The sequence below is a fragment of the Nomascus leucogenys genome, chromosome 1a (genome assembly GCF_006542625.1).
Source record: "Nomascus leucogenys isolate Asia chromosome 1a, Asia_NLE_v1, whole genome shotgun sequence".
Lineage (NCBI taxonomy): Eukaryota > Metazoa > Chordata > Mammalia > Primates > Hylobatidae > Nomascus > Nomascus leucogenys.
The window spans coordinates 79,854,473-79,880,998 of record NC_044381.1 but is presented as its reverse complement, the minus strand read 5'-3'; the positions used below and the strand labels follow the sequence as shown (position 1 = coordinate 79,880,998).

At 38.3% G+C, this 26,526-nt stretch overlaps 1 protein-coding gene across 1 annotated transcript in view; it reads left to right on the top strand.

Moving 5' to 3' along the window:
• The window catches only part of KCNH5 (potassium voltage-gated channel subfamily H member 5), a 351,733-nt gene that overhangs the window by 82,110 nt on the left and 243,097 nt on the right, over positions 1-26,526 (top strand). The window contains exon 7 of the mRNA XM_030811835.1: positions 14,593-15,019. Coding sequence (XP_030667695.1) covers positions 14,593-15,019 — 427 coding nt within the window. The remainder of the gene's footprint in view (positions 1-14,592; positions 15,020-26,526) is intronic.

The window sequence follows — 26,526 nt, the reverse complement described above, 5'->3', positions numbered from 1 at the left end:
AATCTAGCAGTGAACAAGCACACAAATCCTCCCCTATCTTCATAAAATTGTTAAAGAGAAATTGCACCAGACATTTGTTAAAAACAAAGACTTTATTCAAGACCGTTGCAATAGTAGAGAGAGATTTTTGCACTAGGGGAGAGGGATTGAACTCAACTTTGTTGAAACAAGTGGTAGAGATGTTGGTCAATATGATTAGGTCATCTAATCATTTAATAATTGGTGCTTAGCAAAGTTTGACATCTACCCTCCTACAGACATTAGGAAATAGAGGTACTATCTTTCTTGATGATTATATTCCAAAGGAATAGCCCACAAGTCTTTGAGAAAGACATTCCTGGGCTATAAAATTGGCAAGAGGCTAGGAGAAGATTTTCCTCTGAAAGAGGCAGAGAAAGAATTTATGATAGAAAGTTTTCTAAAGTAAATGTTCTAAGAAAAGGGAAGTCAGGATCCTAGACTTAGGAAGAAGCCACGTTAAGGTCATCTTGGTCAGAGTTAATATTCTGGTGGGGGAAAAACAGACAGTAAGTATACGTGGACAATTTAAATTTGTGTGTGTGTGTGTGTGTGTGTCTGTGTGTATAATTTCAGCTAGTGATATGCTCTACAAATAAAAATAATACAGGGGCAATAGGATATAGATAATGACTGGGGTGATGAGGAGGTGAACATGTAGGAAAGCATGTAATGGGCTAAATGCAGCTGTTAGTTTAGGATTTCTTTTTAGTTACAAAGGAAAGAGACTCAAGTGACCTCAAGTGATGGAAGATTTAGTATAAGGATGGATATTTTTCAGCACATAGCACAAATAACAGTGGTACCTTAGAACCTAATGTATGGCCCCAGACCAAGGTGGCTCTGGGGAACTTGGCCCAAGCCACAGCCAATTTCTAATATTAGGGAAGTGAGTCTGAAAAAAGGAAGGAGCTGAGCCAAAGTATAGGGAAGTGAGGAAAAAGAAAATGGAGCTACTCTTTGAACTCCTTCTTCATATGTCTCACAGTCTTTCTTTGACATTGTTTTCTTCAGTATCATTTTCTTATAGCCTTAACATTCCATATGATCATATATTGTCATTAAAATTGTTGGGAAAAGGGATATTTTAGAAAATTATTTTGGAGGACATGACTGCTTACTGTTCTGGCTATTTTCTTAGGGTTTGTAGATCTTTACTTGAGTTTTCCACCACTAATGTGACTCATTCATTCTGTCTGTATGCTCTTCTTTCTTTTCTTGACTGAATTTCTTAGCATGCTTCTTAATTTTATCTCAACTTGACTGGACCTTGGGGTGTGCAGATTACACATTGTTACTGAGTATATCTGTTTCTTGCTGAGAATAGCACTTGGATCAGTACATTCAGTAAAGCAGATTGTTCTCCCCAATGTGGATGGGCGTTGTCCAATCTGTTGAGGGCCTGAATAGAAAAAGAGATGGAAGAAGGAGGAATTCTCTCCTTTTTTCTGCCTTACTACTTTATCTGGGACATCTCGTCTTGCCTTTGTACTGGAATTTACACCATTGGCCTGGTTCTTAGGTCTTTGGACTTGAATTGCAATATCGGCTTTCTTGGGTCTCCTGGTTGCAGATGGCAGACTGTGGAACTTCTCTGCCTCCATAATCATTTGAGCCCATTCCTCACAATACATCTCTCTCTCTTCCTAAACATCAACATCTATATACAGTTATTCCCTTTTACCCATGGGTATACATTCCAAGACCCCCAGTGGAGGCCTGAAACCACAGATGGTACTGAACCCTATATATACTATGCTTTCTCTTATACAGACGTACCTATGATAAAGTTTAATTTATAAATTAGGCGCAGTAAGAAATAAACAATATAACAACATAGAAGAATTACTATAACATACTGTAATAAAAGTTATGTGAATGTGCTTGCTCTCTTCCAAAACATCTCATTGTTACTATACTCACCCTTTTTCTTATGATGATGTGAGATGAAAAAATGCCTACATGATGAGATGAAGTAGGGTGAATGATGTAGGCATTGTGACCTAGCTTTAGGCTACTATTGACTTTCTGATAATATATCAGAAGAGGATTACATTCCTCAGGTGATCCTGGATCATCAAGCCATGAACATTGATGGTTGAATGTCAGGAGCAGGAGCAGATAGTGTCAATATTAGGGATCCTTGATAGTTGAAGGTTATTTTTTGCTAAAACCTTTGGGAAGAACACTGTAGTTGGAAATTATTGTCTCTTTTAAACTCATTAAAATGTTGCTATAGAAATTGTATTCCTTCATTGATCATATAGGAGACTTTAGTGCCTTGTTCCATCTGTGGATCATATTCCATAATTCTGTCCATTATTGTCTGTACGATTTGAAACACTTCAGCAACTTTCCATAGTATCCACATTGCTAGTTTTGCTTCAGCTTCTTCTTCTTCCTCTGTAGGTGGCTCAACAAGTTCTTCCAGTTTCTCATTTGTTAGCACTTCTGATGACCTTCAATATGTTCTTCCACTTCATCAAGTATGTTGGCAAATTCTTCTTCACTACCTTGTCTTGCTGTGTGAATTATTTTCTTAGCTTCTCCATTGATCCCCAGGAAGCCTTTAAAATCATTCATGACTTCAATCTATAAGTTCTTCCAGCAGGTATTTGCAATTTCTGGTTTTAATTAATCCATTGCAGTTTTGATGAATGCTATTGCATCAGAGATAGTGAATGATTTCCAGCATTGCTTTATATCTGGATTAGGGTCTGCATTAATTGCTGATTAAATGCAATCAAATATCAGGCAGGTGTATGTGGCACTGATAAACCAGATGATGTCCTGGTCAAAGGGCTGAAACAAGGAGGTTGTATTTGAAGGTAAAAATACAACCTCAACATTTTCATTTTCATAGAAGATTCAGGATGGCTGGGTGCATTCTCATCTCCATCTCCATCTCCATCCCTGTCCCTGTATCCATTTCCATCTGCACATCCATCTCCATCTCCATTTCCATCTCTATCTGCTCTCCATCTCTGTCTCCATCTGCATCTGCATCTCCATCTCCATCTGCATCTGTGTCTCCATCTGCATCTGCATCTCTATCTGCATCTCCATCTCCATCTGCAACTCCCTCTCCATCTCCATCTCCATCTCCATTTCCATCTCCATCTGCATCTCTATCTCCATCTGCATCTCCATCTCCATCTGCAACTCCATCTCCATCTCCATTTCCATCTCCATCTGCATCTCCATCTCCATCTGCATCTGCATCTCCATCTCCATTTCCATCTACGTTTGCATCTGCATCTGCATCTCCATCTGCATCTCCATCTCCATCTCCATCTCCATCTGCATCTCCATCTCCATCTCCATCTGCATCTCCATCTCCATCTCTATCTGCATCTCCATCTCCATATCTCCATCTCCATCTGCATCCCCATCTCCATTTCCATCCCCATGCCTGTATCCATCTCCTTCTGCACCTCAATTTCCATATCTCCATCTCCGTTTCCATTTTCATGTCCATCATGTCCTGTTAGTCCTGTTTCTCTGGAGAGCCCTGACAAATACACTTAGTCTTTCTTCTCTTTTGCTTTGTCTCTTTGCTTACATAGCCCATCATGGCCACTTCAGTCTTACTCTGCTTCAGCTCTCATTGCCTGTTACCTCATTCCCTCGGCATTTCTTGGACTAATTATTTATGCTATAAAACAAGAGTCTTAACTTTCAGGGTTGGGGATAGTTAGGAGAAGTGTCTCTGAGGGGGTTACATTTTTAAGCCCAGTCCTGAAAGATGCATAGGAATTCACCAGGCAAAAGAAACGGTTGGTGGGTAGGGAGATTGTTTTAAACAGCATGTTTGGAGATCTCCTGGGTGAGAGAGAATATATTTTTAAGGTAGGAAAGAAGTCCTATATGACAGAGTGTAGAGAGCAGAAGACAGATGCTCAAGGTGAGTCTGAAGAGGTAGGCAGGGGTAGGTTGTGTTAAGGAGTTTGAGTTTTATTCTAAAGGCAGCAAGAAATTATTGAAGAAGGATTTAAAGCATCCCCAATTTGGTTTGCTTGTACATATATCATAATGTTTGAAAAAAAATCAGGGCTTTAGGCAATACACCTCTTCATAGGGTACATATTTTAATCAAGCTTTATATTCACTGTGGACCCAGTGGATATGAAAATGAAAGTCTTTTCTACAACAAGAAGCATACTAAAAGTTACTACATTATGGATATTGCTGAAAATAAGTGCCTATTCTTTGTCTGTCTGTCTGGCCATTTATGCCACTGTGTTTCAATAAGAATATGAATTGGCTAATACAGGTGTTATGCACAAGTTATTTAAATTCAGATCTTCTACAGAAGGATGCTAGCTAATCTATGGAGTAATTAGGATTATTTCCCCATGGAGCTCTTGGTAGCTTGAGTTGGAGCAGTGAATTCTGAATAGGAAAAAGCAATGTAATTTGTTGTCTGGGTTAGAGGTTCAGATAACAAATGTAGTTTGCAATTTTTTTTTCAGTCTTTAAATTGCACTCTACAAAAGGAAATGGGAATGGACTATGTAATCATTCATGTATAAAATCTATTTAGAATAAGGGCCCAATGCTTATGAAACAGAGCTTATTATTGTTTTGTGGTTTCTATCCAGTTGCCTGATATGGTGCTACCTGTGAAAATTAAGAAGCTATTAATTATTGATTATGGTATCAGTGCTGGAGGAATCAGAAATTATTATGAGAGATTTATATATTGGTTAGGTTATTCTTTAATTAATGTTTTCATTCTTTAAATCACTAGGTTCCCAAGAGTGCTAGAGTGTGCTAGGGATAAAAGAATGAACAAAACATGATACGCATGCACAATCACAGAGACAAGTGTCATGAAGGGAATGTACGTGGTCCTTTGAGATTATATAATGAAATGACCTGATCTAGATCAGAAAGGGAAATTTCCCTAAGGAAGCGATAACTGAGCTATAATTTAAAGTATGGATAGAGCCAACTAGGCTGAGGAATGGGCAAGAAAGAGTTGTAGAACATTCCATTTAGAAAGAACAGCAATGACATATTCAAAGAATTGAAAATTGGATGGAGAGTGAGCAGAAGAGAATGGAGCTAGAGTGGTAAGCCTGGACCTGACTGTGCAAGGCTGTATAAACAAAACAGATTTTAGAACAGTGGGAAGCTATGAGATAATTTTTAAACTAGCAGTGATTTTGAAGAGGTAACTCTTATGCAGTGTTCAGAACAGATTGAATGGGTTTAAACAAATGCCTTGACACTTAGGAAACTCCTGTAGATAGAGGAGAGAGATGCTATTAGTGTGATCTAAGGTGATGACAGTGGAGGTGGTGAGAAGTAGATAAATTTGAGAGATAGGAGTTAAATTATGTATTGATAAAAACATTATTACTACAAATATTTAAAAATAAGTGGAACCTGATTCAGAACAGGTTTCAAGATCTAACTACCAGTTGGCAGGAAAGTGGGAGGACAGAGGATTATATTAGTGACACCATAATGATGCAAACATCAGAATTCGGAATTTAGGAAACTCTATAGGACAAACCATCTGTTTTTTTATACAAATAAACTTGACTTCAACAGATTAAAAAAAGGAGAGGGAAATGTGTAGATTAAGAGATACCTTAACAAAGCACAATGCATGGACCTTCTTTGGTCTTAATTCTAAGAAACCAGCTAGAGAGAGGGTGGGCATTGAGTGGACTGGATATTTGCTGATTTTGAGAAATTGTGTTAGGTTTTATCAGGTGTGATAATGGGTGATAGGTTTGTTGAATTAAAAAATATGTTGTCTTTTAGAGATATATCCTGAAATATTTATGGACAAAATTATACATTTTGGATTTGCTTCAAAATAACCCAGTGAGGCCAGGAGTTTGCTGTTAAAAGAGAGATATAGAAGAAACAAGGGTGGTGATAAGTTAATAATTACTCTAGCCAAGTTGTGGGTAAATGGGGGAATTATTATGCTATTTATTTTTTGTATGTTTGAGTTTTTCCATGATAAAATATTGTTCTAAAATGAATAGGATTTTAAGGTAGGTTGGGTGAGGTGATGTTAGAGAAAGGGATGGCAAGGATACTTCTTGGTTTCTGATTTGCTTAGTCAGATAGCTGATTTAGGAGGGTGAGGGGGTATGTTAATTTTTTTTCTTAATGAGAGGGACATGAGATGTTTAAGTATCTATGGGAAAGGTGTAGTTGAAGAGGGTGTGGTTGGAGTTTTGAGTAGAGTAGCGAAGGCTTGAAATATAGTGAGCGGGTAAATTTACAAGAAAAACAGGAAACTTGCTAGGTAGTTGACAGATGCATTGAAAGTGATGGTAATGAATTTATAGTGGAACCCACTGCATAACTTTCTCGGGCAGTTCATAATACGGATGTGAAGAAAGCTGGTAATTGAGCCAGGACTTGAATTTTGATAGTGGGTATAATGAAGAGACAGTGATGCTAAGCAATTTAGGGTGTTGATGTTATTGAAATTATGGGATTATATAAGAAAAAAGGTAGAGAATGAAGAGGGTTAATAAATTGGAGAAAGGTAGATCTATCATTGGACTACAGGTTCAGTAAGGATAAGCTACTTTTGCAGTTGGTGTAATTGGGCCATTGATCTTGACAGAGAAGCAGCCATGGTCAGATAGCAGGCTGATTCAATTCAAAATTTCAGAGCTGGAGAAAGTTTTGGAATATAACAAATTTTAGATTTTGATCATGAAAGTGGGTGTCTGAGGAGAAGTGGAAAGGTTGTTGGACATGAACTGGTGAAGAAACTCCAAGGCCAGGCTATTGGAAGTCTCACCTCCATGGATATCACCCAAGGTGATGTTAAGTTTTAGGTGAGATTGGCTTTTAGAAATATTTATAAGATTTATGAAGTAATAACTTGGAGTTCTTTATTCTCATGAAGTATTTGTTGGCGTCAATCCATGCAAAGCATAATAGCGACATATTTCTGAATATAACAGATAAATAACACCCAACAATTGTATATTAAATCTTACTTTACATACCCATATCTTTCCTATTTGGGATAATGTTGTATTAAAATGGGACCTCTCTATTAATGCGATATCTATATTGCCCCAGTGTTCTGTCATAGAAATATGAAATTCTGTGCTCATAAACATGTAACATATACACTTTTCTGACATTTTTATCAGTTATCTTTTTTGCTGCATATCAAATCAATCTAAAGCTTTATAGATAATAACCACCATAATTTATTCAACTCATGAGTCTGCAGTTCAATTGGGTGGTTCTGCTGATTTAGGCTAGGTTTGGCTTATCTCAGCTAAGTTTACTCATGCATCTGTGGTCAGCCGCTGAGTTGGCTAGGGCCTGAATAGTCAAGGATGGCTGAAATGCATGACTCAAAGGGATGCTTCTGTGGTCTCTCATCCCCCAAAGCCTAGTGAGTCTTGTTCATATGGCAGCTGGGCTGGTTTCCAAGACCACAGGTAGAGGTGGTATGCAAGGCCTTTTGAGGCCTAGGCTTGGATCTGCTGCAATCATTTATATCACGTTCTGTTGGCCAAAGCAAGTCCTAAAGTCAGTCCAGATTTAAGAGATAGGAAATAGACCCTATGTCTTGATGGGAGGAATTATAAGTAACATTGCAGAGGGGTATGGATACAGGGAGAAAAATAAACACAGCTATGTTTTTGAAACAATCTACCAGAACATTGTATTGTGAGAATGCAAAGTGTAGGTGCAAAATCATGCAACTGGATATGACAAGTCTGTATTCTTGCTCTTTCATCTCCACTTAATTGTAATGTGTCCTTGGGCAAGAAAGTTGAAGAAAATAGGAAGGAATATTGGCTGAATTATCTACCTACTATTATTAGTGATGATCAAATAAGAGAATTGATTTGTATTTTGGATGGCTTTATCATTGCAAGATATTATTTTATGCTGATAACATCTCACATCTCTTTAATGTGGAATCCACAAAAGTAACTTGAAGAGTTAATGGCACAGAGATGTCTCCTGGATACTGTTCCTTGTGCTACTATGGCCTGAGGGGCTTGTCAAGTAAGGAAATTGGCTAGAAAGGTGGAAGGCTGGTGGCTGGAAGTCCTCCATTCACCCTGCTGTGTTCTGTTATGCACTTGATGTATTTGATATTCTGTTCCACAGTGGAACCTCAGGGATTTGTGTACTAACAGCTCAGAGGTTGGGATAGAGGCAGAAAGCCACTGGAGTGCAGAGGAGGGCACAGAAAGATTGGAAAGTTTGGAGTGAAATGAAGCAGAAAAATCAATGAATATCTAAGACTAGTGGAAAGTACAGCATCAAAACATTGTTATAAAAAAGGCAGAAGTATATAAGAAGGGCATTTTTGGAGGATCAACCTCTAAAACTGTCCAGTAGTATCATATGAGTGAAATTAAAATTGCCAACAGGAATTAAATGCAATTTGTGGCTCAATCTAAAGGTTGTGAGAGTGAATCATAAAATAAGGAAAATCTCTTATTTTAGATACAATGATAGCTATGACTTCCTGCCCCACCCCCGCCCCCACCAAATATCATGGGATGAGTAAGAAATTATTAATCTGAATCATGTACTGTGGTGAAATGTTAGCTTAATAACACATCAGTGACTATTGGGTTTTCCATAACCTTTTTTTGATGTTTAAATATGACATACTTAAAGAAAATTATTCCAATCTTAAGTGTACAGCAGAAAGAATTTTCACAAAGTGAACACACCTAGTGATTAGTAGCTGTGTTAGGAAACAAAATATTGCCAGAACCCGAAGCTCTCCTCATGCCTTTTGTAATCACTGCCCCTCTTCCAACAAAGGGAGACACTATGCTCATTTAACCCCATAGAGTAGTTCCACCTGTTTCTGAACTCTTCGGAAATAGAATCATACAGTATATACTCTTTTGTGTCTAGCTCTTTTTGCTCAACATGATATTTGGGGGCAAAAAGGAGTTTGGTTTGATTGGAGCACTAGGGCTATGCAGAGGCATAGAGGGAAATGACCTGGCATCATAGACAGAGATGGGATTGCGAGCATTGAAGGCCTGTTCAAGAGATTATGCTTAATGTCTGTGATAAGCCCTTGGAGAATATGCTCAGTGCTGCCTTTCAGGAAGATTAATATTGCAGCAATGATGTAGGAGAGATTGGGGGTAAGGACAGGAAGGCTGCAGAGTGGTTGGTTGTTATGGGAAATGCACTCAGAATCTGAAGGACTGGGTCTGAGTGATACTTCTGTTCCTTGCTAACTGTGTCTTTGGATGATTCGTTCAACCTGTCTGAGCTTCAGTGTCCTCATGTGAACAATGAAGGTAGGAATCCTGCTATTATAAAACAAAATGAATTGATCCGTGTTAGAGAACTGCAGACTATATAGATATAAGAGTTCCAGGGCCTCCACGGACCCCTATTGTGTGGCCATTGCTGTGACTGAGTGGAGAGAAAGAGGAGGCTAGGCATTTAATCTCCTTTATTCAGTCATGTAGAGAATGCTCATGTTTAAGCCAATATTGCAGGTATTCATGTAGTTGGATAAATTACACATTATACTCTAGGTATAGAGACTTTCAGAATGAACAAAGGAAGGTTCTAGAGACAGACTGCCTGAATGTGAATCTGGCATCCTCCTCTTACTATCTATGTGAACTTAGTCCAATTATTTTTAACTTTTCTGGGCCATGATTTAATGATAGGTACCACATAGGATTGTTGTGAATTTTAATTTAATTAATACAAAGAAAACACTTAGAATAGTACCTGGCATGTAGTAAATACTCAATGTTATTATTGCCTTGTCTGTCTTTTCCAAGTAGCAATAATGACCTAACTTTCTGTTGGTTAACTGCATAGAAGTGTGTGGCACAGGCTCGTTGAAATCCTGTCTGCATCCTTCTATCCCTGTAGCTCCAACCTTTTTCCAGGTTACCCACATTAGGATTATACAGAGTGAGCTCAGCCCTCATCCGTGCACTGTGTATTTGAATATAAATAGTGCCCTGCCCCAATCTCCCTTTTTCCAGTTCCTTTCACATTTCCTAATAGAGTTGAGTTTTGAGGATTTTTTTTTTGGCAGTTCTCTGATGAATATATTCAACTGATCTCCTACATGTGTGACCTAGTGATGTGGTTTGGCTGTTTCCCCACCCAAATCTCATCTTAAATTGTAGCTTCCATAATTCCGAGGTGTTGTGAGAGGGACCAGGTGGAGACAATTGAATCATGGGGGTGTTTCCTCCATACTGTTTTTGTGTTAGTGAATAAGTCTCATGAGATCTGCTGGTTTTATAAGGAGTTTCTCCATTTGTTTGGCTCTTATTCTCTTTTGTGTGCTGCCATGTAAGATGTGCCTTTTGCCTTCCTCCATGATTGTGAGGCCTCCCCAGCCACGTGGAACTGTGAGTCCATTAAACTTCTTTTCCTTTATGAATTACCCAGTCTTGGGTATGTCTTTATCAGCAGCATGAAAATGGAGTAATACACCTAGTCAGTGTAGAGATTAAGGAGAATTTCTCTTTTGTACTCAATGACCTACTCTATTAATGCAACCTTAAGTTACACTGAGTGTTTTGTTCTCTACATTATACTGTTAAATAATTCTGAGTTTGTAATTAATCAAAGCCCTCCAAATTCACCCCCAACATTTGCTTGTTTCACAAAAGTTTATTCTTTCATTTATTGAATTATTGGCTGCTTAACATATTACCATATGCCAGCTTTGTAATTGACAGTAGATCTGCTCCTTAAGGAGTTTCCTGGAATGTCATACATGCAAACAGACTTGTAGTAAGTGTGACAGTGAAAATTGTTATAATAGAGATGTGCAGAAACGGTATGATAACATAAAGGAAGGATACCTAATTTTCCCAGTGGGGGACGGGGGAGAGTATGACAATAAAGATGGCAGAGGCAGGGGGACGGGGGAGAGTATGACAATAAAGATGGCAGAGGCAGGGAGACGATGTCAGGGAAGTGCACATGGAAGAGAGAGTATTTGTCATAAACTGTACGTAAGATCCTAACCACTAAGAGTGGGAGAAGGAAGCCTTTAAACAGAGCGAATAACTTGTAACGTAGCATGAAACAGCATGGACATTCTGGGAACTACTCCTATCTGAGAATAGCAGCAGTCTAGAGGGAAGGTGGAGGAATTGGCAGGAGAGATGCTGAGCAGGTAGGTAGGTACAAGATCCTGATGGGCTTTGCATGTCACACTTGGAAATTAATATTTATTCCTATAGGTAATGAGCCAACACGAAAGGAGTTTATATTAGAGAGGGACGTGTTTAGATAGATGTCCTTTAAAAAAATACAAGACTGATAGCCTTTATAGTGTGATCTGTGAATTAGAGGAAGCAAGAATAGAGGTGGGATGGCTGAGGGAGAGGCAGTTCCTGTCACACAAGTGAGAAAAAACCATGAAATCATGACCAAAGCATGCCTATGGGAATGAAAAAGAAGGAAATTTTTTGAGAGATTTATTAAATAGGTATATTTTGAGCACTTAGGCACTTTGAGTGGTGAGACCCTCAGGACTTGATAACTAGCTACATGTGTCAGGAAATGGGAAAAGTTGAGGCTTCGCCCCAGGTCTGAGTGACTGGGTGGATAATGATGTCAATTCACATGATAGAAGATAACTGATTTGGGAGAAGCAAAGAGTTCCCTTTGGGACCTATTTTTGGATACCTGTGGGACATCCAAGAGGAAATGCACAGCAGACATTTGGCTTAGGAGAGAGGTTTCTTTTTGTACTAAGTTGACCTGAGAATCATTCATATATAGAAGATGGTTGAAACCTAGATATGCAGTAGATCAACCAGAAGAGGACTGAGGGCAATCATGAGAATCCTAACATGAAACAGAAGCATGGAGAAGGATAGCCCTAGAAAGTGATTTTGAGAGGGCGTCAGTTGGAGGGTTGGCTAAAAACTAAGAGGAAGTGGTGCCATAGAACCTATGGCAGAGAGAGTCTCTAGTGCTTGATAGATATGTGTATATATTACTAACATGTTATATATACTTTATGTATATATATCAAGTATGTATATTTACTAATATTTTGTTACTTTTTAAGCTTGTAAAACATTTTATAATATTTAAGTAGTGTCAAACTACTTCTAAACCTATGGCAGAGAGAGTCTAGAATGCTCTCTATATAAAACTAATATTTTATATATACTTTATATATCAAGTATGTATGTTTACTAATGTTTTATTTCTTTTTAAGCTTATAAAACATTTTATAATATTTACGTAGTGTCAAACTACTTCTAAATATTAGAAAATGTGCTTTTGAGTAAGCAGAATCCAGAGCAAGCCTGTCAGGATGATCACCTCCTTTTGGAGCAATCTGCTTGCTAGAGATGAGGGATGTGTGTCTTCCCGCCATTTGGACCTAATTCTAGTAGGTCCTAACTCATGACATTCTAGTTGGGGTTTGTGTCGGCTTTCTTAGTTTGAATGGGATGAAGATTTTCTCTCTGTTTTTCCTTCTCTTTGCTTTTAGTTATTTTCAGAGAAAAGAATTCAGGTAGAAATGACTTTTCTACGCAGTATTTAAACAGAAGTCCCAAAGTTCCTTTAAAAGTTTGAGCTAACCAGAAAATATTATCTATAACATCGTTTTTATTTTTAAACTGAACTCTGAGTTTTTCATGTATTTTGATTATGCGTTTCTTTAGAGCAGAAGTGAGGCATATTTATCTTAATCTCCCCAGGGCTTAAAACAGAACTTGGCATATAGGAGTGCTCAATAAATGTTTATTTTTGTATTACTTGTTGATGATTACACAGTTCCATTTTTGAAAGCTTTCAAGCCTTCCAACATCTCATGTCACTGAATTACACAAATTTGTCTTCTTTATTTTATTAATTCTACTCTTTTTAACTGACTAAAGTTCAGCGTCTTTTTCCCCCAAGTGTTAAAGTGAAATGGGAATTTGTTTTTAGGTTGTATATATGCCACAATATTTGAGAGTTTCAACTTAAATAGAGGTAGGCCTAAGGAAATTGAAGTTGAGGCAGAAACCCTGCAGGATGACCCTGCTACTCCTTTGTTTCTATAGGAACTCTTGTTTTGACTTCTCTTTGTTATCTTTCTCTTTTAAATTTTCATTATGAAAAATTTCAAACACATGCTGTCTTATAGAATATAGTATAACAAACTAGATGCATTCTTAACTGTTTCCTTTTTTTTTGTTTTTGAGATGGAGTCTCACTCTGTTACCCAGGCTGGGGTGCAGTGGCAATGATCTCGGCTCACTGCACCCTCCGTCTCCCAGGTTCAAGCAATTCCCCCTGCCTCAGCCTCCGAGTGGCTGGGATTACAGGCACTCACCACCATGCCCGGCTAATTTTTGAATTTTTTTAGTAGACACAGGGTTTTGCCATGTTGGCCGGGCTGGTCTTGAACTCCTGACCTCAGGTGATCCACCTGCCTCGGCCTCCCAAAGTTCTGGGATTACAGGCGTGAGCCACTGTGCCCTGCCAACTGTTTCCTTCTTAACTATCGGAACTTTACCATGCATAATTAGAGTCTTATTAATATACATCTATTCTACTGTGACAACAAATTCCTCTTTGCTGGTCAGAATTCATGTCAGAGTAAGTTATATTAGATTCCTTGTCTACATTCTGGGAGACAGGGTTAGCAGTAAGGAAGTCATGGATACGAATGGATTTGCAGGTAATGACTGCATGAGAGGCTTCCCGGATCACTGCTCCATTTTCCCTCCCCACCTATTTTGTGAACTGCATCAGGAATGAACTCATCCTACCTCTGCAGGTGGCCTATTACATGCTTCCAAAAAAGTAACTATGGGACTTTTGTTGATTTAAGAAAGCGTATGCTGTGCTTTGACTTGGATAATCCCTTATTTGTTATTTTAAGCTTCTCAACAAAATATGAATTTTCCGGCTGCTGTTCTTTTTTGGTGTTATTTTTGGTGACTTTTGCTAGAGGATGGATCAGATTTAGTAGGCCACACACCCATTTCAGGTTCAGCTCTGTTCACGTTTTCAGAGCTCTAGAAATGTAGTGATTCTCATGATTGTGGCAGGAGGTAGTGGGGCCAGCAATGGTATTTGTTTATTTTCCCCATATATACCAAAGTATTTCCTGTGTGATTGCCTGTAAGACTGTGCTTCCTTTTTCAGAGTTCTGCTATTTGTGGCTATCGTAAAATAAGAAATGAAAAGAAACCTTTTAGAGTAGAGGGAAAGTTTTATAGGAAAAGGAAATAAAAGGTCTGAATTCAATACCCCTATTTGTATACTCTGTATATAACGCATTTGAGCAATTTTCATCTTTGGTTTCTCTCTGTACTATTTATATTCTACTTATGAAAATAAATTGGGAATTTCTTAGCTAATGAAATCTGTTTTATCTAATAATTCGCAAATACGATTTTCTGGGTAGGAAGATATCTATGTTTTTAAAGTTTATCATTTTGACTTTTTTGTTTTCTTAAAATCAGACCTACGGTATACATATGTTCTTAGTATATAAATGGATGGTTAAATTTATGAAGTTGAGCCATTGTATTGTTTCCCCAGCCTTTTTTTTTTCCTGAAAATGTGGTGTCATTTTTTTTTTTTTTAATCCAGGGAATCAGCAGTCTCTTCAGTTCTTTAAAAGTGGTGCGTCTCTTACGACTGGGCCGTGTGGCTAGGAAACTGGACCATTACCTAGAATATGGAGCAGCAGTCCTCGTGCTCCTGGTGTGTGTGTTTGGACTGGTGGCCCACTGGCTGGCCTGCATATGGTATAGCATTGGGGACTACGAGGTCATTGACGAAGTCACTAACACCATCCAAATAGACAGTTGGCTCTACCAGCTGGCCTTGAGCATTGGGACTCCATATCGCTACAATACCAGTGCCGGGATATGGGAAGGAGGACCCAGCAAGGATTCACTGTACGTGTCCTCTCTCTACTTTACCATGACAAGCCTTACAACCATAGGATTTGGAAACATAGCTCCTACCACAGATGTGGAGAAGATGTTTTCCGTGGCTATGATGATGGTTGGCTGTAAGTATTTTAATTTTTTCATTAAAAATTATTGTTATTGGCAATTTTCCTGGCTACAATCTCAGATAGGATTAAAACGAACTACTTTGTTTACAGAAAGGTATTTAATCCATCTTATTTGCAATTGGTTTTTTTAATCTACTTTAGAACGTAGAAATGCAAAATAATATATTTTACTCTTCAGGACATATTAATGTGTGAAAAACATATTAATGTGTGTACCCAGCAGAGCTCTCTTGAAGGAGCCAGGACCAGCATCCAGACAGGTGGCATTTGGCACGTTCTATAGATTTTGTTGGTAATGTGTTAAATTCCAAAAAAAAAAAAGACAGGATCTGATGTGAAATATATTGTTTATAAATATTCTAGTTAATACTGGATTCCTAAATTAAAGTTGATCTTAGGATACACTTTTGTATAGGTTTTTACAGTTAAGACTAGGAGAAAGGGTTTATAAAGCTAGTCTTCATTATAGCCACTCTAGGTTGAATATATGCCTGTTTGAGAGAATGAAAGGATTACTGAATATAAGCCCATTCAGCAATGAGAAGTATTTAGGATTTAACAGGTATACCTGGGTACCAAGTTCTTGGAAGTTGAATGCCCCCTAAAGGGACAAAGACCATGTGCTCTGCACTCAGACTGTGACTGGATGGCATGAGAAGACCAGAACATAAAGGAAATACATACAAAGAAGCTGCTTTTGAAGATCTTGAGGGAGACTTCACCATTATTCATGCCTTCAAGTTGACTTAGATGACTTATCCACACCTAAACCAACCTTAAGATTGTACTGAAGGTGTGATTAGCATTATTAGCACCTCTTAAGCCTTTGGATCATGGTCATCGGTGTGTGTGTGTGTGTGTGTGTGTGTGTGTGTGTGTGTGTGTCTAAGCTGTCTTTTCTGAGATTCCATGTTACAAAGGCTTAGATTTTGACATTGATGGTAAAAGTTTTGTGACTCCAGGGACGTTGGCTGGAACATGAAAGGTTAATATCTTGAGTCTAAGCAGGTAGTTTTCATCATTTAGAGTGTCTGAAAGCTATTGGAGCATCAGTGTTGGCAGTTGTTCAGCTTCTGTTTGTCTAATGCACCCTTGTACAGGTATAGGAACAAGAACAGGCAGGCTCTATTTGCTGGTTAGAGCTTGCAGTTAGAGGGAGAGTGAGAATTCCAAGTGCTGTTTGCTCCAGAGGCTTTCAGCAGCAAAATGTCCTTATACACAGAGAGAGATCCTGATGATTAATTAAATGGATACCTACATATACAAAGTCGTAAGATGTATGGGCAAAAATGTACTTTATAAATTCAGAAGACAACATTTTGTCAGAGGCTGTATTTAGCACCATACCACTTTTAATATTTATACAATACATTTTGCCTTATACTTGAGCATAGTTAGATTATAAAAAAAACCTTTTTGTTTTGAAGTAATTATAGATTCATTGGAAGTTGCAAAAATAGTATAGAGAGGGCCTTTGTTACCTTCACCTAGTTTCCTCCAATAATTACATCTTATATAACTACAGCTCAGTATCAAAATTGACGTTGATATAATGTGTGTGTATAGCTCTGTATTGTTTTATCACATGTGCAGGTTTCTTTAATTACAACTGCAATCAGGATGCAGAACTGCTCCTTTACCACAAAGCTCTCATTTATATGTAATCTACCCATTTCCCCCAACTATCCCTATTCCCTGAAAACTACTAATCTGCTCTCCATCTTTATAATTTTGTGATTTTGAGTATGTTATATAAATTGAATTATGTAAAATGTAACCTTTTGAAATGGACTTTCTCCGCTCACCATAATGCCCCTGAGATCCATCTAAGTTGAATGTATGAGTAATTAATTTGTTCTTTTTTTATTGTTGAGTAGTAGTTCATGGTTAGGATGTACTACTGTTTAACTCACCATCTATTGAAGGACATTGTATTTGTTTCCGGATTTTGGCTATTACAAATAAAGCTACTATGTTAATACCTAGGTGATGGGTTGATATTGCAGCAAACCACCATGGCACACATTTACCCATGTAACAAACCTGCACATCCTGCACATGTACCCTGGAACTAAAAATTAAAAAAAAAAACCACAAACAAACAAACAAAAGACACAAAGCTGCTGTGAACATTTGTGTATAGGTTTTTAATATGAACATTAGTTCTTAGTTCTCTGGGATAAGTGCCCAGGAATGTGATTACATGTGATAAGTGTATGTTCAATTTTTAAAGAAATTGCCAAACTGTTTTACAGAGTGGATGTACTAGCACAGTTATATTTTTCATAAGAGAATCGTAGGAAAATAAAATCTATGTAGAGTCAAAGGACACAATTATTTACTTTGTTTCTGAGGCCCCAAAGCTGGGAATCATCCTAGATTTCTGTTTTCCTATGTTACATCTATTAATAACATGGCCTGTAGGGTTTACCTTCAAAATACATTTGATTATTTCTCTCTCCTTCTATAGATGACCACCCAAGACCAAGTCACCATCATCTCTGGCCTGAACTTTTGAAGTAACCTCCTGCATCCTCCTAATTTTCTTATGCTTGCCCTACAGTCTCTACCCCAAAGCTTAAGCAGATCAGATCACACCTTTAAAAGCAAATCAGATCACACCATTCCTTGCTCAAATCCCTCCAATGAAATAAAGTCCAGATTCTCTAGCTCATCTTTCAAGGCCTTCCTGATATGGCCCTGCCTACCTCACTCACTTCACTTTCAACCATTCTTCCTTTGCTTATCCTCCTAAATCCATGCTCACCATCTCATTTTCCCTGAAAGCATCAGCCTTAGGCCTGTCTCAGAGTCTTTGTACTTGCTTTCCCACTGCTTATAACACTCCTCTCCTGACCTTTGACCTGAATTCACATGGCTCTCCACAGAATCACCTCTACAGAAATTCCTTCCAGTGCTACCCTACTATAAAAATCACCTCAATGCCAACCTGTAGTCTCTACTCTTTAACCCTTCCCTTCATTGTCCCTACCAAGATCTGAACCCACGTGTACTTAGTTTTTCTTTTCCTTCACGAGAGGTAGGCCTCTGTCCGTTTCTTGTATCCCCAATATTTAAACAATTCTTAAAGAGTTTTGTGCTCAATCTTAATTTTTCTTATGAATGAATGAAATCGAAGATGTCCCTGATTGTCGTGATGAAGATCTTCTGTCCTTGAATCCATTCCAGTTAGGTCTCTGATGAAGTACATGCCAGCAAAATGCAGGGTGTTAGAGCTTTGACCCCGATTCCTTTGTGAAAGGCCTGGTAAGCTCACCTGCATTGTCTTCCTTTGGGGGTGTAGTCATTCCTTTAGCTGACTTGGTAACCCCGTGTCTTATACGCCTATTGATATAAGTTCTATGAAGCAAGTCACCGGAAGCTCCAACAAGCTGTTCTCTCACTGCTTCTTACCATCTACCTTCTGAATCTACCTAAAGTGGAAATTTTCATGTATATTCAGTTGGGTTTCCGAAACTTTATTTGGTTCAGAGTTGGTTCTGTTCCTTCTTTCCTTCATGAATGGCCAATTATACTTGCTAGATCTAAATTTCCATTTCTCCTCATCTCCTCCTTTTCTGAAGTTCCTGTTTTGATTTAAAGATAAAAACCTAGTTTTAAAGTTGGTTGTTTTCTTCTCTGAGTTTCTATTATATTCTTTGAATACCTGAGTAGCAGTTTTCTGTTTGTATACCAATTTCTGACATCTTCTTGCCTTTTGACTTAGGTTTTCCTTTTATGCTTCCAATTAAGTCCAGTTTCTATAGCCAGAATATTCCAGGGAGATACCTTTAAATTTCCCTTTTAGTCCTTGGGTCCTTGGTAATTTCGTGGGATATTTCCTGTGAAAAACCTGAGAAGATTATAAAAAGCTGTCTAGATTCATGAAGTGTTATAGTACCTTTGCACAGTTCCAAAATTCGTTAGACCCACATGCACAAAATGTCAACCAAATTTGGATATTGTAGCTCTTTGTAAATATAGTATCTTTTTTTCCTACAAGAACACCAAGGAAAACAAAAAAATGAAAACAAACCACCTGCATTCTTAGAAACCAGTACGTGCTAGCAGCCACAGCCAGGGATTTAGCGGTGTGTGTGTGTGTGTGTGTGTGTGTGTGTGTGTGTCTGTATGGTGTGTGTGTGTGTATGTGTGGTGGGGTAGATAGGATAGGGAAGAGGCAGGTAGAAAACAGAAAGGTTCATTTTTTCACTTGTGCCAGGATTCTAGTCAATCTGTGTGGCTAAGAAGCACCACTTGTAACCTTATAACTCAAAAACAGAAAAATGTTTTATCAAAAGGTTAATGGAGACACCAACTGCCTATATTCTGTTGAGAAAAATAATCACTACTTGCAAATGATACACTCTTTTTCTGGAGAAAGTCATCCAAAATTTGTATGTCTTTCAGCAAAATTTAGAAGTATGAATGTGGCAACAATCTCGATTCCTAGGTCCTTATGAGCCCTCTTTTCAATGGCCTTTCCTTTCCTAGGCTCTTGCTACCCTAATGCTAAGTCGGATGTGGGTTCTGTCTAGGAATACAGTCTCAAAAGTTTTCCTTGTTCATATATCAGACAGATCTTCGAAAAATAGTATTGGCCTTCCCCTAATCCCACTCAACTGAGATTCCTTCCAGATCCCTCCTATGTCAGCAGGATCCCAGGATACTTTTCTTACATGCTACCTAGGAATTTCTTAGACTTAAATCCTTTGTTCCTACATTTGCCCAACATGGGAAATCTTCCTGTTCAGATTTCTGAATTGGAAGGATTGCCTGATGCTTCTCTACATACATCTACCATCATGCATTCTTTACCTTAAATTTGTCTTCTCTCGGTTTTTTCATACTTTCTCTGCCTTGAGTGACCTCCACTGCTCTGGTAGCAGCCATTACTCCCCAGGGTAGCCACGTCCTCCCCATTCCTCTGTATCTGTCCATTCATGAATGAATCCAGCTACTCTGCTGACATTCACGAAATTCACTACCAAAGGGCTTTTGTGAGAGAATATTTTTGCAGCACTTGCAGAAAATAATATGTATGTACATACGTATGTGTGTGTGTGTATGTATATTTAGATCAAGATGTAAGTAATCTCCTTGCTAATTTGCTTGGTAAATACTTAATGATGCCTTCATGAAATGTTTTCTAATCCATTTTATTTACATAATCTTATTGTTGAGCCCCTAATAATATTAGATTTTCTAAGGATTGAGCACACTGACTAATTTTGCTGCTATTCAGAAGGCACCATAGTACATGGATGATTTGTTTTGATGACTATAAAACAAAGGAGTGCAATGATGGAATTTTTCTAAGAGAATTATACTCTTGTCTTAATATGTTTTTATAAATCCTCTTCCAAAGATTTATCAAGAAAGCAGTTACTTAGTTCCTTCTTTATTACTAACTTGTCATATAAACTGTATTTTAGTTTAATCCAGCCATTATAAGGGACTCTACATTTGCATATTTCATTATAATTTTATAAAAGAAAGAAACATATAAAATAAAAATGTTTTGAATAACTCTTTGCATAAGTTCAACGATAATTTTTTCTCTCTCCTTATATATGTTTTAGTACACTATTAAATATATTATTAAATATGTATTCAGCATATCTCAAAGGGCTATGAGATTGGAATTTGGTTATCCATTTGCTTTTAAAGCATTTTTCTACTTTTTCTATTGTCTGCTTTGGTAAACTGAGACAGGCTGGCCCATGCAGTATATGTCAATGAGAATTTGTCCTGCTGTGATGCAATGCAAACTGAGTCTTAAAAAGCAAAACAAACCAAACTAAAAATTATAAATATAAAAATTTCTGGGGTTTAATTGGTAGACAGGAAGCCCTGTCCTAATGATGCTAATCTGCAATTTTCAAATAGGTTGTAATTGGTAATCATGTAAACAATCTAAAAACTTTCTGTAATTGACTAGTATGATCTGTAATGCAGTAGACAAATGGTTTAGCACATCTAAAAGTATAGCAAGACCATCTGCCAGTGGGATGTGTATGACAAGAAATCTGAATCTTCATGCAGGCAGTTAAGTGCAACTGGGAAGCATTTAGTTGCACACTGGTCAATCAGCACCATACAGAGGAGACCAATGCCACATGTCATATTCTCATGTTGCTAAGCTTATTCAAAAGTCAAGCTGAGATTATGGGCATTGCCCTGACCTCTCCCCACTGGAAAAGGAAATAAATAGAAGATGGTAAGATCCAGAGATTGGGAGAATATAGAGTAAGTTGGGAGCAAAGGCCTGTGTGACCCTGGAGAGTCTTTACATTTCTCTGAGCTTTATTTATTTTTTTTAATTGTGAAATGCCAAAGTTGAAATCAATGACTTTTAAGGTCCCTTTCAGGGCTAACATTCTATACTTCTAAGGTTCTATTGGTGCAGTTATGCCCCTGTCCGTGGCATGGAGCTGGTTATTGGAGATGAGGTTAAGATGGAAAGAAAGTGGTGTCACGAAGATGTTAGGGCTTTTTACATATAGTGCATACATTGCTTTATGGAGAGTAAGATGTGTTTTCTATAGAAAATGTTCTGTAAAGGTTAAGAGGAAAAGTTGTCAGGGAATAAATATTATGGAGAAAAGAAAATATGCTTTTGGAAAGAGAAGTGTTTTTCCATATAGAAATTAGGCAGCTAGGAAGATTGAAAGGCATATGTCTCAGGGTAAAGGATCAGGGCCCAGGAAGAGACTGCACGCCATGCCCAGTGGGACTTGGACTTGGAGAGGTACTTGACCTAGGTGGATATCCAGACAGGCTTAAAAGTGGGTTGTTGCCCTTTCCTAATATTAGAAAAAAATTATTCTACAAATCTTAATATGAGACTTCAGGTATTTCAGGTATAATATTAAGTTACATGTTAAAATTTTTCTTGGTCTTGTTATTGTGGTGTAGGTAGAAAATGCAGTGTGTACATGCTGATTTTCATTTCTGGCTTTAGTTTTAGCCAGATGGGGAGAGCTTTAAGCCTAATGTTTATTTTGGAAACTGGGTCAGTTCTTTGTGTCTGCTTTACCATAGCTTGTAAAGAAAACTTTGTCTTTTTTCTTTTCTTTTCTTTAATGAGCTGAGTTTCGCATGAGAAAAAACATTTTACGGAGCCCCAAGTTCAGGGTTATAGGCACCTTTTTTCATGGTTTAGCAGTCTCAGATGTGTAGTCCAATAGTTAGAAAAAGACTGTGTGACGTATACTTTACTCCCTGATTCTTATTCCAACTAGGGCTTGTGTCTTTTGCAGGAATGTTCTTTTATACCCATCTTTCTTTTCATTCCTAGTCACATTTTCACAAAGCCTCTCAAATTCTGTAAAGGTTGACTTTCCCCAGAAAACAACAGGACATTTTCTTGATAGCCTATTAACTAGCCTGAACTTTTTACAAGGATCTTCATCTCTTGTGTCCTTGTATCACTCAAAATTATTGAATTCATTCAGCCTTGTACCAGGTGTTCTGGTATACACTGGTATTCAAGAAACACTAGATACTTTTGAGCCCTCCATAACCTTTTAATGTGGTAAGAGGGTCAAACAAGAAAATCACTGATCCATCTATCTCTCCCTTACTCTCTCCGTCCCCATCTCAATGTCCATCTCTGCCTTCATCCTCATCTCATGTCTTTTTATACTATGAATTAAGAGGGAATAAAGAAGTTGGACTTGTGAGAACAGGATCTGTCTTTGTCTTGTTCATCATTGTATATTTAGCACAAAGCATTATCTCCTACTTGATAGTTGTGCCCACTGAACACATGTTGAATGAATTAATGAATGAATAAAAATGTTTGCCTAGTTCAGCCTGAGGGAGCCCAGGAGGATTTCTAGGAGAAAGTGACTCTTGAGCTCAGAATACAAAATGAGTAGGTAAATGAGGCAGGACTTAGGTACTTTCCAGGTATAGAGAACATAGTGTATGCAAAAATATAGGCATCAAATAGCTTGGCCCTTTTGGGGAACTCCATGCATTTCACTTTGGCTTGAGTGGAAAGTAGATGTGAATGGAAAGAAATGAAAGAACCAAGATGTCAAAAAGCTTTCCGTAGCTTCACAGGGAGTTTGTCTTTTATCCTAAAGGTTGTGGGATAAATAAGAAAAATTTGATTTTTTATTGTGGACAATGAATTGGAGGAGATAAAGGCTACTGGCAGAGAAACCAGTTAGGAGACTGTTGCAGCAATCCAGGAAGACATAAATTGAAGTGGTGGATCTATGGAGGATGGTATAGATTTAGAGTTGGCAAACTTTTTTTTTTCTGTAAATGGGCAGATAGTGACTATCTTAGGCTTTGTGAACCATATGGTCTCTGTTGCAAACTACTCACCTCTGCTTTTGTAGTGCTAAAACAGCCATAAACAATACATAAACAGATGAGTGTGGCTATGTTCCAATACAACTTTAAGCAGGTGGCAGATCAGATTTGGCACATGGTCTGTGGTTTCATGGTTTGTGAAAAGACTGTGGACTTTGCAGTCAGACAAATGAATCTAGGTTCAATTTTTTGCATCATAATTTATAAGAATTTATATCAGTTATGTAAACCATCATTTGTAAAACAGAGATAATAGTCTGTACTTCGCAGTTATTTTTGATACTCCAGAATAGATTGTGTGTAAGCTTCCTGAAACGTTTTTTTTTTTTTGAGACAGAATTTTGCTCTTGTCACCCAGACTGTAGTGCAATGGCGTGATCCTGGCTCACTGCAGCCTCCGCCTTCTGGGTTCAAACGATTCTCCTGCCTCAGCCTCCCAAGTAACTGGGGTTACAGGCATGCACCACCACATCTGGCTAATTTTGTAATTTTAGTAGAGTTGGGGGTTTCACCATGTTGGTCAGGATGGTGTGGAGCTCCTGACCTCAGGTGGTCCACCCGCCTTGGCTTCCCAAAGTGCTGAGATTACAGGCATGAGCCACCGTGCCCGGCCAAGCTTCCTGAAACTTTAAAAGAAGTTTTTATGGGTGAATGAATGAATATGTGGGGTATTTTAGAAGGACGAGTTCAAAAGCACTTGTAGATTTCTAGCAAATTCAGCTGAATGTGTGATGAAGCTTTTTTCTAAAGTAGGAAAAAGGTGCAGTTATTACTGGAGGAAAGTGGTTCTTTTTCCTGCAGGTTATTCTGATGGAAATGTTCATTAGGTGGTTAGAAATGTGGTTCTGGTTTCCAGAGCTATGAGGCACAGAGAGATCTCTTTGGGAATAACAATGTATAGAAAGTAATCATGTCAAGGAAGTGTACGGTGCAGTCAGCATAAAGCTGGCCAAGAGTAGACTCTGAAGAAAAAGAGCCACAGAGGGGCTGAGAAGAGAACCCAGTGAGGTAGATTGGAAGCATGACTCTGGAAGGAGAGTCTGTTGCTAACAAAGGATGAGAGAGCTTTAAGAAGGAAGGCAGAACAACAGGACCACTGAGAGAGCAAGTCAGGAGAGATGGCCTTAGGAGGTCATCAGTGACTTTCTCTGACTTGTTTGATTGGCTAGTTGAGGGGAGAGAGCCACATGGGGAACTCGTGTGGTCCAAGCCATTTTTTCCCCTATATGAAGGAAAATAATGTATTATTAGCCATTAACTTCATGGAGGTAGATTATGCTGATGCAGTATTTTTCACAGCCAATATGTTTTTCTAAATCAAATTTCAAGTTCAACAAAATATACTTGTTAGATTATTAGATGCATAACATATACATAGAATTTCTCTTTTGTGTTATAAAACGAAAGATAGCGTTGGCTTAGAAGTTTTTATGAAACTGAACTTTCTTAGAACAGACGTTTTAGTCAGAGGAGAATTTTATTTACTTATTTGGTGACTTTCCAATGAATTTAATATTAATTGCTATGAGAAAATATTTTTCAGGACACACTGTCACCTGGTAGGTGAAGTGATACTCTGGTATAGAACAGACAGTGGGGATGTAGATGATTCTCACATATGTGATATCCATCAATTGACATCTGATTTTAATTTTGCTTAATATGTAATACTTAAATGTTTTTTCACAGGCTGAAAGACTCACAAATTCATAGATGAATATATTTAGAACTTATTAAAATAAATGTCATACCAAAGGCCTTTAGGCATGGATTTAAGAGTTTCTTTGATATGGCCAGAGAGGGGATTTTATTTGGAGTAATTTCTAAGCCAGCTCCTAAGTGACTTCTTCTTACCTACTTATTTAATATTTTCATGAGTTAGCCCTTCCTGGGAGGTTAGGTACCAGGCACATGGTGATGGCTTTAGGCTGAGTGTGTAGGTAAGGAGCTCTTTATGGGGTGAGAACTATATTCAAGTTAACTCTCAGGAAATACTGGAGGCTTTAAATATTCCCTTTGAAGCTAGCCCTGTAGCTACCCTTTTTAGACTCTATCTCCTTTAAAGTTGAGCTTATTTTTAACAACACCCCCCAACCAGATCTTAAGCTGTGAAGGTCTAATTTGGGACCATTACTCATTTAAAGTGTCCTGTAAGGGAAAGCCATTTAAATTCATGCCCCTAGTTAGGCATCAGCAAAGGAGGCAGGTCTGGTATTGACTCTTCTGATGAGACTTCGGTATGGGAATAGCAGACCTCGGGGACTTTTCTTAGACTGGGCTGTTAAGTTTTCCTGTTGGTTTCCTTAGAAAGGGTCCAAAGCGTCCCTTCATAGGTCTGTTTCCCTAACTTCTTTCCCTTATGAGGACCTAGCTAGAGACCTAGCAGACCCTCCTCCCCAGGCACACGCTGACACTCCAAATTCCTTCATCCTGTGCCCTTTTGCTGCCTTAACAACTCCATCTGGATCTATTTGTCCCTTTTTCTGTTCCAGGGTTGCTGAGCACTTGCTGGAGTCAACTAGACAGCCCTGTGAACAGCTGCCACTAAAATGAATGTTTAGCAATCTTACAAATCTTCTTCCTGTAACATTTTGCTGAGCAACGATTCCTGCACAACTTGCACACGTTCTCTACCTTTCCCAAACCTATGACCACTCATCTTCATTGCAGCAGATGGCCTTCCTTTTACTTCTGTGAAAAAGAAACGTGTTGCAGATGTGCATTCCTTTACACTCCTGACTCTCCCCTTAGGAAGGTGGGCTAGGGGTGGCCAAGGGTGCAAACCATTCAGGGCCTTATAGGACAGGATAGTAGCCCTTACTTTGAGCCAGATGGGAAGACTTTTGAGGGTTTCAGACCAGACTGACTTGATTTGTCTTATGTCTTACAAATACCAATCCGGCTGCTGTGTGGAAAATAGACTGTACAGGGTCAAAAATGAAAGAAGACAGACAGGTCAAGGTGAGAGATGATGATGGTGGTGGTTAGAATTGGTTAGATTCCAGACATATGGTAAGACCAGCAAAACTTGAGGGTTTGGGAGAAAGAGAGTCAGGATTTAAGGCTTTCAGGGCAAGCAACTGCTCTGAAGTTAGCGATGGATGGTCATTTGCTGTGTCCAGTGGGCAGTCACATATATGATTCTAGCATTCTGTGAAGTGGCCCCAGATTTG